This window comes from Zalophus californianus, chromosome 1 (assembly GCF_009762305.2).
Source record: "Zalophus californianus isolate mZalCal1 chromosome 1, mZalCal1.pri.v2, whole genome shotgun sequence".
NCBI lineage: Eukaryota > Metazoa > Chordata > Mammalia > Carnivora > Otariidae > Zalophus > Zalophus californianus.
This window is the reverse complement of record NC_045595.1, coordinates 167,968,172-167,983,327: the sequence shown is the minus strand read 5'-3', so window position 1 is coordinate 167,983,327 and position 15,156 is coordinate 167,968,172. Positions and strand designations below refer to the sequence as shown.

The window sequence follows — 15,156 nt, the reverse complement described above, 5'->3', positions numbered from 1 at the left end:
TTAAAATTTCTTCCCGGGCGCCTGGATGGCTCAGTCATTAAGCGTCTGCCTTCGGCTCAGGTCATGATCCCACGGTGTTGGGATCAAGACCCGCATCAGGCTCCCTCCTTGGCGGGAAGCCTGCTTCTCCCTCTCTACTCCCCCTGCTTGTGTTCCCTCTCTAGCTGTCTCTCTCTCTCTCTCTCCGTCAACTAAATAAATAAATCTTTAATAAAATAAAATTTCTTCCTTAATACTGCTACCTATAGTTATCACTGATGAGCTAGAAAGTAACACTCATGCTTATTATTGTATTTATCTATCTTATGGTTTTCTGAGCCTCTTGAATATATGTCTTTTTTTTTAAGATTTTATTTATTTGAGAGAAAGAGAGAGAGAGAATGAGCACTCGCACAGAAGGAGAGGGAGAGGGAGAAGCAGACTCCCCGCTGAGCAAGGAGCCCAACACAGGACTCAATCCCAGGACCCTGAAATCATGACCTGAGCCAAAGGCAGATGCTCAACCGACTGAGCCACCCAGGTGCCCCCTATATATGGGTCTTTTAATTTTGAAATTTTTCCTTCAAATTTTTGTCTGCCTTTCTCTCTCTCCCAATCTAATCCTTCTGGAACTCTAATTACATGCAAATTATACTTTTTGACTTGTATCACACTTGTCTCTTATATTCTGTTCTTTATGTTCCTTTTTTCTCTTTAAAATACAGTGGAATTTCTTCTATTGCCCTTTTTTTTTCCAAGTTCTAATCCTGTCTTCTGCTGCATCCAAGTCTGCTATTAAACCCAACCAATAAGTTCATTTTTCTTTTCTCCTAAGTTCTTATTTATTATTCCACTTAGTTAACATACAGTGTAATATTAGTTTCAGGTGTAGGATTTAGGGATTCATCACACATATACAACACTCAATGCTCATCACAACAAATGTCAGTAAGTTCTTAATTTCAGATACATTATTATGCATTTTCAGCTCTAGAATGTCCACTTGATTTTTTTTAGTAGATTCCATCTCTATCCATTTTGTTCATCTTTCACTATTTTTCTCTAACATATTATTCAAATCATTTTAAAGTTCTTACCTGTTAAATAACTCCAATATCTGGATTATATGTGGTTTATTTTTTTTCTTTCTTGATTACCTGTAATATTTCCTTGCTTCTTTGCTCACCCAGTAATTTGTGATTATATGCTGGTAATTGTGAATAAAATATTCATTTTCATCTTTACATACCTTAAAGAAGCTCTCCACATATTGCAGTAAATATACTCCACAATCACTGCTGTTATCTTGTTTAGGAACTTTAGGGCATAGGTCCACCATGTTTGTTTTGCTGAATTCACGATGAGTTTTTCGTTTAACTTCCCACTCTACCTCTAAATACCTTGAATCATTAAAAAGTAGAGTGATTCTAGTAGAAATCCCTTTACTATTATTCAACACAAAGATGGAAAAACATTTGCTGCCAGATGTGTTGCCTCAAACCAAATTTAACAGTACAAATTATAGTATATGAGGCCTCAAGGGTTACTAAAAGAAAATCATCTGAATTTTAAACTAAAATCTAGACTTTTTTCAACAACTCAACTTCATAACTCATACAAACTCATTTATATCATGAAGTAAACTGATAAATTATTCAAACTTTAGTTGCTATTTCCAGATACTAAATTACAAAATTATACACACAAACACACACAATAAAAATGTGAAAAAGTTCTTACTTTTTCTAAAATGATGCTTCTGATAACCACTAATATCTGCAATGCTCCTTTGTAAAATTATACATATTGTTCAGTTATGAATACAAATTCTGAATCTGCTTTCAATATATACAAGTTAGTATTTGATAAATATTAATACTTGAATATTAACATACAATAGGGGATATTTATTATTGATTAGATTTGTAGACCTCATCTAAGTACATAATAAAATATAATTCCTGATATAATCTTTTCAGTAATTCTTACAGTAGCTTCAAAATTATTGAGATTTTAGATAACAGAGTGAGGGTAAAATTGTCATTACTTACTCTCGTAAATTCTGAACTGTGTTTTGTATAGAAGCAGCTTTCAAGGAATCTAGTATGAGAATGCATGGTCTATGAAAAGCAAAAAAAGAAATCAAGGTGTACATATCTGCATATAGAATAAATTTAAATATCCGAAAAAACTATTATAACAGCATGTACCTACCTTTTACACATTTTCTTTGGTATTGATGTATTCATCTCGGTACTCTGAAATAACAGGAATTTTTATGACTTTGCAATTAAAACCAGTTTGAATAAATTAATATGCAGTTACTCTTTAAAATGTTTTGAAATACTCCGAAATTAAAATTTCAAGTAAGAGCTCTTTTCATCATCTAAAGTGAACCAACATCATTTTTTCAGAAGTTCACTGATTTATTTTCTTATACTGGTGATAGAGTATCTTATACACTTTTACATGTGTCCTCAAGAAGTTATGGCACTTTAACATAGCCTAAAAACAACCTAGAATTTTAATTACTTCTATTCAGAGTTACCATCTTAAGCAAACATAAACAAGTTAATTTAACCTACCCTTACATACATTTTCTAACTCAACGTATGATGTTGGTGGAGACAAATTTGAGAAACAACAGATCAAACTTAAGCAGATTTCTTTTACAAAAAACTTCTCAGTACCTTTATTATTCTAATTTAACAGTGAATCTTTAAGAGAGGAATAAGACACAGGGTTTACTCAACTTAACTGACCTTACAATCCTTTTATCATAATCTGCATCTCAGAACAAGTGTTCCAAGGAACCTAATCTGGAAGCCTGTTTCTTTTTTTTTTTAAGATTTTATTTATTTATTTGACAGAGAGAGAGAGAGACTGTGAAGTGTGGGGTGGAAGGCAGAGGGACAAGGAAAAGCGGGCCCCACAGGGAGCCCGACACAGGGCTCCATCCAGGATGCTGGGATCGTGACCTCAGCCGAAGGTAGATGCTTAACCAACCTGAGCCACCCAGGCACCCCTGGCAAGCCGTTTCTATAAGCAAAAAGAAACTCCCCTATCGTGTCACTGTTAGAGCAGAAAAGGAAACTTCCTTCTGCCCACCCTATACCAGTAACAGTAAAGAAATAAGCCTATGCTAGGATAGGAAGACTGCTGCTCTCTGTACCTACAAAAAAAAAAAAAAAAATCACTAGGCGGCTACCTTAGTCAATTAAGACACCAAATCTAGACCATGCATACCAGCTTGGAGGTCCATAAAAGAAAAGTTAACGAAACACAAAAATGTGAATGCCAAACAACATACTACTAAATAACTGGGTCAACAAAGAACTCAAAGAGGTAATAAAAAAAAAATACATGGAGACAAATGAAAACACAATAATTAAAAATCTTCAGGAGGCTGTTTATAGCGATATATGCCTACCTCAAAAAACAAGAAAAATCTCAAATAAACAATCTAACTCTACACCTAAAGAAACTAGAAAAGAAAGCTCCAACAAAGCCCAAAGCCAGAAGAAAGGAAATAATAAAGCTCAGGTTGAAAATAAATGAAACAAAAACTAAAAAGAAAAACAATAGAAAAGATTAATGAAACCAAGAGCTGGGTCTTTGAAAATATAACAAAATGATAAACCTATACCCAGACTCATCAAGAAAAAAGACAGAGGACTCAAATAAAACCAGAAATGAAAGATGAGAAATAACAACACCCAAGAAATACAAAGGATTATAAAAACTACTAGAAAAAACTTTCATGCCAAAAAATTGGACAACCTAGAAGAAAGGAATAAATTCCTAGAAACACACAATCTTCCAAAATTGAATCAGAAAGAAACAGAAAATCTAAACAGACCAATTACTAATAATGAAACTGAATCAGTAATCAAAAAACAAACAAAAAGTCAATGACCAGATAGATTCATAATTGATTCTACAGAACATTTAAGAAGAGTTAGGGGGTGCCTGGGTGGCTCAGTCAGTTTAAACGACCAACTCTTGGTTTTGGCTCAGGTGATGATCTCAGGATCATGAGATTGAGCCCCACATTGGGCTCTGCTCCTCCCCCTGCTCCTCTCTCTCTCAAAATAAATATTTTTAAAAAAAAATAAAGAAGAGTTAGTATCTATTCTCCTCAAACTATTCCCAAAAAAATAGAAGGGAAGCTTCCACACTCCTTCTACAAAGCCAGCATTACTCTGATACTGAAACCAGACAAAGACACTAAAAAAAAAAAAAAACTATAAGCCAATATCTCTGATGAACACAGATGCAAAAATCATCAACAAAATATTAACAAACTGAATTCAACACTAAAGAATCATTCACCTCAATTAAGTGGGATTTATTCCAGGTATGCAAGGATGGTTCAGTATCCACAAATCAACCAATGTGACACATCACATTAACAAATTAAAGGATAAAAACTATATGATCATCTTAATAGATGCGGAAAAAGCACTGGACAAAATTCAACATCCATTCATGATGAACACTTTCATCAAAGTGGGTTTAGAGGGAACATAGCTCAACAACATCATAAAGTTCATGTATGAAGGCCCATAGCTAACATCATACTTATGGGGGAAAGCTAAAAGCTTCTCCTCTAAGACCAGGAACAAAGATTCCACTCTCACCACTTTTATTCAACATAGTATTGGAAGTCCAGCAATCAGACAAGAAAAGAAATAAAAAGCAACGTAGAAGTAAAACTATCACTATATTCAGATGACATACTATATATAGAAAACCCTAAAGACTGCACCAAAAACTATTATAATTGATAAATGAAATCAGTAAAGTTGCAGGATACAAAATTAATATACAGAAATCTCCTGCATTTCTATACATTAATAACAAAATAGCAGAAATAGAAATTAAGAAAACAATCCCATTTACAATTATACCAAAACAACAACAAAACCTAGGAATAAACAACCTAGGAGGTGAAAGATCTGTACTCGGAAAATGTAAAATACTGAAGAAAGAAATTGAAGACAAATAAACAAACGGAAAGATATACCATTTTCATGGATTTGGAGAATTAACATTGTTAAAATGTCCACACCACACAAAGTCATCTACAGATTCAATGCAATCCCTATCAAAATACCAATAGTATTTTTCACAGAACTAGTAAAAATAATCCTAAAATCTGTATGGAGCCACAAAGAACCCAAATAGCCAAAGCAATCTTGAGAAAGAAGAACAAAGCTGGAGGTATCTCAACCTCAGATTTTAAGCTATACTACAAAGCTACAGTAATCAAAACAGTATGGTTCTGCCACAAAAAGAGACACACAGATCAATGGAACAGGATAGAGAGTGCAGGAATAAACCCACACCTACATGGCCAATTAATCTACAACAAAGGAGGCAAGAATGTACAATGGGGAGAAGACAGTCTCTTCAATTAAATGGTTCAGGAAAACTAGACAGCAAAAGAATGAAACTGAACCACTTTCTTACACCATACACAAAATTCAACTTAAAATTAAAGACCTAAATGTGAGACCTGAAACCATAAACCTACTTCAAGAAAACATGGGCAGTACTCTTGGACATCAGCCTTAGCAACATTTTTCGAGATTTGTCTCCTTAGGCAAGGGAAACAAAAACAAAAAATAAACTATTGGGACTACATCAAAATAAAAAGCTTTTGCACAGCAAAAGAAACCATCAACAAAATAAAAAGGCAATCTAGTGAATGGGAGAAGATACCTGCCAAAGATATATCTCATAAAGGTTAATATCCAAAATACATAAAGAGCTTATACAGTTCAACACACACACACAAATCCAATTAAAGATGGGCAGAGGATCTGAATAGACGTAAGAAGACATACAGATGGTCAACAAACACATGAAAAAATATTCAACATCACTAATCATCAGGGAAATGTAAATCAAAACCACAATGAAATACCACCTTACACTTGCCAGAAATCAAAAGACAAAAAATAACAAGTGTTGGTGAGAATGTGAAGAAAAAGGAATCCTCATAAACTATTGGTGAGAATGTAAATTGGTTTTCTACAACCACTGTGGAAAACAATATGGAGTTTCCTCAAAAAATTAAAAAGGGAAATACCATATGATCCAATAATCCCACCACTCAGTATTTACCCAAAGAAAGTGAAAACACTAATTTGAAAAGATATGTGCACCATTATGTTTACTGCAGCATTATTTACAATGGCCAAGATATGGAAGCAGTCCAAGTGCCCATCAATAGATGAATGGATAAAGAAGATGTGCTGTGTGTGTGCACATGCACACACACACACACACACACACACACAGAGGATTATTACTCAGCCATAAAAACGAATGAAATCATGTCATTTGCAATGACATGGATGGAGCTAGAGGGTACTATGCTAAATGAAATAACTCAGACTGAGAAAGACAAATACTGTAAGATTTTAGTCATATGTAAAATCTAAAAAAACAAATGAATAAACAAAAAAAAGCAGAATAAGACCTATAAATACAGAGAACAAACTGATGGTTGCCAGCGGGGAGGAGGGTCAGGGGATGGGCAAAATGGGTAAAGGGGAGTGGGAGATACAGGCTTCTAGTTATGGAATAAATAAACCACAGGAATAAAAGTCACAGCATAAGGAATATGGTCAATGATACTCTAATAGCACTATATGGTGACAGATGGTGGCTACGTCTGTGGTAAGCATAGCATAACATTTAAACTTGTCAAATCACTATGTTCTACACCTGAAACTAATGTAACAGTGTACGTCAACTACACTCAAATAAAAAGAATTTTTAAATATATATTAAATATTTTATATTATATTATTTTATATTATTTTATAATATATTGATTATATTAATATAAATATATTAAATATCATATATATATGGTTGTTTAGGTTACTAATTACACTAGCTAAAAAAAAATGCTGACATGATGAAGAATAAAAGTACATCTGAAAAGGAACCAACCAAAATGACCAAATAAATTACTAAATAAACAAATGAAAAAAGTTAAAGTAAGCTAAACAAATGCAAGAATGATAATTTCTCTTCTTCTCTTTCCTATCCCATAAAATACATCAAAGAACCATAAAACAGCACAATTTATTATGGTCCAACAACATCCATCCTCACTCTGCCCTATTTTACAGATAAGATTACATTCAAGAGTTTTCCTTCTAAAAGAACATACTTACTTGGGAATCCTCTGTACCCAAAGACAGTGTTGAAGTAGTATGTAGATCATTATCTAGTTAGAAATAATAAAGCCGTTATTAGTGTTTATTTATGTTTAATGCAAAGTATTTAGATGTGGTTTGGGCCAGTATTAATGATAATGGCTATTAATAATTCTGCTTACTGTTTAGACTACAGCTATAAAACACATAATTTTCATTTTTTTCCCCAAAAAAGTAGGCTTATTTGCTTAATTAAGATTTGGGTTGTAACATAAGAAAAAATCATAGAGACCTGATATTACTTAGCCAATTTACTAGTGTTAACAAGAACTGTGGTCATTTATGTTAAGAAAAAAAGGCGAGATTTCACCACCAAAAAACTCTTAAATGAATTCACTAAAGTTGCAGGACACAAAATTAATATACAGAAATTTATTGCAGTTCTATACATTAATAACAAGTAGCAGAAAGAAAAATTAAGAAAACAATTCCATTTACAATTGCACCAAAAAGAATAAAATACCCAAGAATAAATTTAACCAAGGAGGCAAAAGACCTGAACTGGTCTATGCCTGCAGATCCATAACATGAATTCTTAGTCATGTTACCAAGATTATAAAAAGTGCTACAATAAAACTTGACATAACAGTATAACTTAAGAATTACATCTGGCTATACATGAGTCTGGGCATCTATCATGAAAATTTCAGATTTCTTATTCTTTCTCCTAATAAGTTTCATGATAAAAAACTATAGTATCTTTTAACTTCATATTGTTCACTATAATCATTTTACTGTTGTCATCATTATTAAAAACACTGTCTACATTAAATTTATCACCTATTGTTTTGTTGTCATGTTGAGACTGCTGGACTTGAGAGTGCTGGGACAGAGTTTGTGGAAAATCTTCATATATAGCTTCTTCTAACCATGGAAAACAAATGACTGCAAGGTACCAGTGAGAGCTGTTGAAAAGAAATACAATCTTAGTAACACAAAATCTAAACAATGCAGAAGAATGTGTTCTAGACCTACAGCTGAGAAAGTGGGTATGACAAACTTCATATCAATTTTGAAGAAGCCCATTGTAATATCTGACACAATATGGAATACACATTCCAAAAGCAATTAAATAAGCAGTAAGACTACTTAGGGTAAAATCTGAGTTATTTCAAATTCATTTACTTTCATCCCATCAGTGCTTCCTATTGAGGAACTGCTTTAATAAAGACTCACAGCATCACCTTTTTTTCTATTTGTGCTTAAAGAGCTTGTTCTCTTAAATATTTTAAGATTCATCCTAAAATCTTTTGATCTTTTATTCAAAAAATCTTTTGAGTCCAAGAAAGAAAACTCAATGTCTCAGTCATTATAGTCTTATGGGCATTTGTCATTTTACTTTTTTCACTACATTTACAATATAACCACTGTCAAACCAAAATCTAAGATATGTAACTCATAGTTTTAGCCATTTCTTTGGAAAAAATTAAAAATAATACCTGGAATTTACATACCCATACTTTTTACTGATTATTAATATAAAAACACAAAATATTTTTTTCTGTACTCTCCAATTTTGTGTTTAAATAATCTAAAATACTCACGATTCATTTACAGGCACAAAAATGTAATCTTTGTTAAAGATGTTTATGTGACGAGTCCATGTTCTTACTCTTTTATGTCTTCTCTGTGCCATTCTGAGAATATGAAAGATATTTTACATATAAAAAATTTTAAATTTAAGATACAGATATCAAGAGTCATTTTTATACACTGAAAAATGTTAGGTTCAGTTTAGTTAACCATCCTCTCTAAGATATGTAATATTTAACACACATTAAGATATATATTATTCACCTCTTTTCATTAACTCCTGTTTGTTCTTAAACCTAATCACTGCTTATAAACAATTATGTCATAGAATAAAAGCAATTTATAGTATGTTTTACAGATTCCAAAAGTGGTTCAGCAACTAAATATAAACGGCTATTCCTATTTATTCAGTTTAGCTCCATGTGGACATGATAAAAACCTTAAGAGAATCATCTAAATGTTTTATCTGTGATGAGGGAGATGTTAAAACTTGACAGAAGAGGAGGAATGAGGCATATATTCTTAGATTTTTTTAAAGATGACATTCATCTCCTTTCATTTCATATATAAGGAAATTATAAGATGAGTTAAATATACCCACCATTCGTCCACCTTTCATTTCTTCAACAAATATTAGGTTCCTATGAACAATTAATAAAAATCACCCACACCACCTTTAAGGAATTTACAAAATAATCAGGGCAGAAAAAAACTACAACAAATAACTAAAATATAAGTGTCATAGGGAATATAAAGGAATTATGTTACAGCATTTAGAAAAGCTACCTAGAAAAGAATTGGAACACAGAAATAGTTATCTTTTCTTTAACTAATCAGGAAAACTAAGGAAGGAAGGTATCAAACCAAGTCTGAATATCAAAAAAAGTTTTAGGAGAGGGGTGGTATTTAACAGTGACATAAAAGAGATGGTATGTGACTTCTGGCTCAGTCCCTTCAAGAACCTCTTTTTTATGCACAGAATGAAACAAATCATTAAGTTCTTTTGTATTTATTTTTTTAAGTTCCAAGTAATATAGGAAACAGACATCTCTGCCCCATCCCTGTTCATCTGAATATCTAACCAAATTCACAGGGATAAATATTAGGAAGAAGATGGAATCTAGAATGAGATGAAAAAAAGTCGTAGAAATTAGACACTATGTAAATTAACTTTATAAAATAATCATAAGTCCTATGTTTACTGAATTTTATTTCAGAATGATCCAACCATTTCAGTGATTATAAACAATTATTTTCAACTAGTGCATAGACTATTAATTTGTTTTTCCATCTGAAAATCTTAAAGATAGGGGCGCCTGGGTGGCTCAGTCAGTTAAGCATCTGACTTCAGCTCAGGTCATGATCTCAGGACTCTGGGATTGAGCCCCACTTCACGTCCAGCTCCTCACTCAGCAGGGAGTCTGCTTGTCCCTCTGCCCCTCCCTCTGCTCGTGCTCTTTCTCTAATAAATGAATAAAATCTTAAAAAAAACACACACACACACAAAGAAAATCTTAAAGATAAACACCTGGTTTTCTTATGTTGGTGCTTGATTTCCTGATTATGCTAACCTTATTTGATTGGTAACATATGAGACACTGGATGGGGCAAGAAGAACGGGAGAAAATATGGGGAACACAATATAATCTCTTATTCTCAGTTCCTAACTCTTTGGAAAATCTTCAATTAAATGTCTAACAGTCCTCTCCGCATTCAGTAAGATACATGATTATTCTCTTGAGTTCCTAGCATGTTCCAAGCACTGAGCAAAAGGCCCTGGGGATAGCGTAGAAAATAAGACAGATGAAGTTCATGACCTCATGAACCTTAACTTTAGGACAAGCAAACAAATAAATGATTAGAGATCATGTTATGAAACAAAAAAGTGCCAGGAGAAGAAATTTCGTCAGAAAATAGGAAAGAGCTTTGCATATCTGCAAACTGAAAGGAGGCAGGTTTAGCTGAATGAAGTAGGATAAGTGAGGGGAAAGAATGTCATGAGATGTGTTTAGGGAGATGGAAAGAAGCCAGATCTGTCAGCATCTCATAATCCACAGTAATGAGTTTGTGAATCATTTAGTCTGCAATTCCTAACACTGGTAGTTTGAGCCTCTTTATCAGGGATTTATTTACCATTAAGGTTTATATTCCTTACCACTTTGATTCTGGGCTTTTTTATTTTTTATTGATTTATAGAAATTCTTCATGTGAATACTAATTACATATATCTCAGGACAAGCATTGGGATGAATTTTTGTCTGTGAGACACACACACACACACACACACACAGTTGACCCTTGAACAATGAGAGGGTTAATGGCACTGACCCCCCCAATGGAGTTGAAAACCCATGTATATAACTTTTGACTCCCCAAAACCTTAACCACTAATGGCTTCCTGTTGGTCAGAAGCCTTACTGATAACATAAAATCAACTAACATATATTTTGTATGTTATATGTATTATATCATGTACTATATTATATAATGTATTTTAAAAATCATACAGTAAGCTAAAGAAAATAATAAATAAAATAATAAGTAAATAGATGGTGTACAAAAAAGTTATTAAGAAAATCATAAGGAAAATACATTTACAGTATTTACAGTAAATACATGTACTGTATTTATTTTTTAAAAAATCTGCATGTAAGTGCACCCCCATGTTTCAAACCCATGTTGTTCCAGGGTCAACTGTGTGCGTGTGTGTGTTTGTGTGTGTGTGTGTGTGCGCGCGCGCGTGTGTATAAGATACTTAATATCTAAGCATAGTATCATATATATATATATATATATATATATATATATATATATATATATACACACACACACACACACACACACACACATATATATTACCCTGGAATATGCCACTTATGTATCTTTGTTTTATATTACTTTTATATATGATCAAACATATATCAAATTTTAATTTAAAAAATTATTTTAAAATTTAAAACTACAGCAGATTCTACCTGCTTTCATTTCGTCACTTTCTAGGTGGTTATGCCAAGCACGGACTAGTAATCTTAAAACAAAATGTAAGATTAAATGCAAGGTACTAACCATCAATTTCTATATTTATAAAATAGAACAGGAAGGCATCAAAAAATTAAATATCAGATTTATTTAATAAATCTTCCCCTTCCATATATCCCTCCCCATTAATTCTGCTTATAAGCTAAATTATGCAAACATAGTATTTTGTATAATTTACAGTAGTTTAAAGAGTAGTATTTTGGTGACAGTCTGACAAGAAAATCAAGACACCCTATATTTTAAGACAGATAAAATGTAATGCAGAGAACTGGCTACAGTAATGATAGAGAAAGTACAAAGCCAAAAAAGGGAGCAGAGAGGCAACCAGAGATTAGCATAGGAGGAAACCGCTATACCCTACACTAAAGGGTAAAGGGGAAGAAGCGGTAGTACCTCTGGATAGGAGCTGGCACTCTTACAGATCTGTCCAGTGAAAGACACGACCCACAGAGGAAAAAAAGCCACTGTCAAAATCACTGCCTAAGGCAAAGGGGATAACCTGACTTTTTCCTTCCTTGCCTTCCAACTTCCAGTGTCCCCCACAGAACATGTACTTGGAAATACAGGCTGCAAGAATCAGCCTCCTGTGATAGGGAATAGAACAGTGGAAGGGTGAGAAGTATATCTTAGAGCAAAAAAGCCTGCACAAGTGGTAATACTGCTCACTCCAGGAAATACTATAAGAAGTTTTTTCACTTAGAAACATCAAAATAGCATATTTTCCTCTTAAAACTTATGTACATTGAAAGAATGACTTACGAAAGATTTGGATTATCTTCTGTTAAATTATTTTCCTTTCTTGTCAAGCATTTATAGAAAAAGCTACTAAAAATGTGACTTCGTTCAACAAGTTCATCTGATGCCTTCTCCAATATAAGATACCTGTAAAACAGCAACACCACAAAAGTAAGTTATTTTTAGATTTTACCTGGTCTTCTCCCAGTTATCTTATGTATTCTGGAAATCGTTTTTATGGCCTATTAGATTCAAAGCAATCTTACAATTTGCTCTGATTTCAGTGTTTTTGGTTATTTACCTCACCCTCCATCAAGACCATTTAAAGCAGAAATTGCCCGCTTATTCTTTCACTTACTTAACAAGTATTTATCAAATTCCTAACATGCCACCAAGCACCATATTTACACTAAGATATAAAATAAGAGGGAAGAAAAGAGTACCTGCCACCATATAGCTTACAATCCAGAGGAGTGAGTATAGAAGGAAAGATTAATCAAATACTGAAACCATGACACTCCTACAATAAATTTAGAAAAATTTTAATTACTATGAGATATGCCTAACCTATAAATCCTTAGTCCATTTCTACTGAAACAATTCTTCAACATAAGCTTATAACTCTATGATTTAGTACTTAAACCCTTCATAATTAGAGAACTCTTCTATTCTTAATAGTTTATGCAGGTTCAAAAATGACCTTGTAATTGCTTTTTAAAAAAAAAAAAGCATAAAGACAAACACAACTTGAAATTTTTTAATGTGGTTGTGGGGAGGCTTTGCTACATGGAAGGAGACAAAAAGGATGCTTCTGGTGTGCTGGAAATGGTATCTTGATCTGAATGATGATTATATGAGTGCATATATATGAGAACATTCATTAGCTGTACACTTACAATTTATGTACTTTATTACTTCAAAGTTATTCATTAATTTAATAAATAGAAAGTAGTTAAAAAAGTAAAGTTAGAATCCCCTCTGAAAAGAAGTCAATGAGACAGAGATACAGGCAATTCAGTGAAAAGGAAGTACAGAAAAGTACTACTGGAAATAAATTAGGAATAAAATTGTATTAGCTAATTCCAATAAAACACACAAAAACTAACAATATGATCCAGTTCATCTCACCAAATATAAATTTGACACTACTATAGGAATACAAAAATAAGTAAGATGTAAGATGTGTAACCTTTAGAAGGAGAAAGATCATAATACCATCAACTAACTTTAAAATCAGGCAAAATATTATAAGTATTATAAAAGAGATGCAATGAAGTATTATGGGAGTTAATAATATCTGTTTAGAAGATTAGGAAAAGTTTCAAGAAGGTACCACTTCAGAGAAACCTTGAAAGAGGAATAAAACTTCAACAGATTGAGATAAAGAGGAAAGTCTTCCGGAATCAAGACAAACAGGGCATTAAGGGAGAAGAGTGAATAAGAATGGGCTTTGTTTAGTAAATTACTTATAATTCAATTTTGCTGGACTTTGTAATACATACAGGGTTATTAGTAGATGGCTGAAAAGATAGTGTCAAATTATCAAGACTCAAATGTCAGAGTGTCTGAACTCATTTGACAGGTAATAAGAGATTAATGAAAGTTTCTAATGGGAATTGCATTCATAGAGTAGTTTAAGAAGAATAGTGGTGGTCGTAATATACTTAATGGATAGGAAAACAGAGATAAAGGATACAAGGAGACTCGTTAGAAGTCAGTAACAAGTCAGATAAGAAGTACTAGAAAATCATGATGACAGAAGAAAAAGAATAAATGAATTTGAGAGACAGAATCTACTAAAATTGGCAACTGAAATGAAACAAGACGAAACCAGAGAGGGAGACAAACCATAAGAGACTCTTAATCTCAGGAAACAAACTGAGAGTTGCTGGAGTGGAGGAGGGTGGGAGGGATGGGGTGGCTGGGTGATGGACATTGGGGAGGGTATGTGTTGTGGTGAGGGCTATGTATTGTATAAGACTGATGAATCACAGATGTGTACCCCTGAAACAAATGATATATGTTAATAATAAAAAAAGAAGAAGAAAAAATTGGCAACTGACTATGTAGAGAGGGAAGGGAGGGTAAAGAGTCAATGATAATGGAGACTTCTGCTTGTAGCCAAGATGGAATAATAGAGGCCAGATTTATCCTCCTGGATGAAAGAAGCAAAAGATCAGACAAAATATATATGAATCACTAGTTTTCAAAACACTGGACATCAGGCAACAAAGAACAGTGATCCTTGAGAAATGGGAAAAAAACAAGGTGAGCTCCCCTAATGCCCCAGCTTAGTGTGTTGCTAGTTTCCAGGCTGCAGCATGGGATGGAATAACCCAGGTGGCAGACTACAAGTTGAGGAGACATTGAAAGTCAGCAGAGACCAAGGAAACTAGAATTTGCAGATCAGAATACTGAAAAGGGAAGAGCTGTAGATAAAGAAAACTCCAGACACCTGCAGAGAATGCTCCTTAAGTATTCAGAAGAATTTTGATCACCACATGCATGTGAGGAAAAGGCTGGGGAGAGAACTACTTGAAAAGATGAGAGGGAATGGTAGCCAGCAGCAAGAATAGTGCCTGTTCTTACCAGACAGACTGGAAAACCTCATAATTCATGAGGCCCCGGGTAAAAG

The 15,156-nt window shown here is 33.3% G+C and overlaps 1 protein-coding gene across 7 annotated transcripts in view; it reads right to left on the bottom strand.

The window, feature by feature from the left end:
* Window positions 1-15,156, bottom strand: part of SENP7 (SUMO specific peptidase 7) — a 133,885-nt gene that overhangs the window by 2,597 nt on the left and 116,132 nt on the right. For all 7 annotated transcript variants that reach the window (XM_027587121.2, XM_027587124.2, XM_027587125.2 and 4 more), the window contains 7 exons: window positions 12,546-12,668; window positions 8,759-8,851; window positions 7,995-8,119; window positions 7,173-7,225; window positions 2,194-2,237; window positions 2,031-2,099; window positions 1,229-1,379 (listed from right to left, as the gene is read on the bottom strand). In XM_027587121.2, the coding sequence (XP_027442922.1) occupies window positions 1,229-1,379; window positions 2,031-2,099; window positions 2,194-2,237; window positions 7,173-7,225; window positions 7,995-8,119; window positions 8,759-8,851; window positions 12,546-12,668 (658 nt within the window). The remainder of the gene's footprint in view (window positions 1-1,228; window positions 1,380-2,030; window positions 2,100-2,193; window positions 2,238-7,172; window positions 7,226-7,994; window positions 8,120-8,758; window positions 8,852-12,545; window positions 12,669-15,156) is intronic.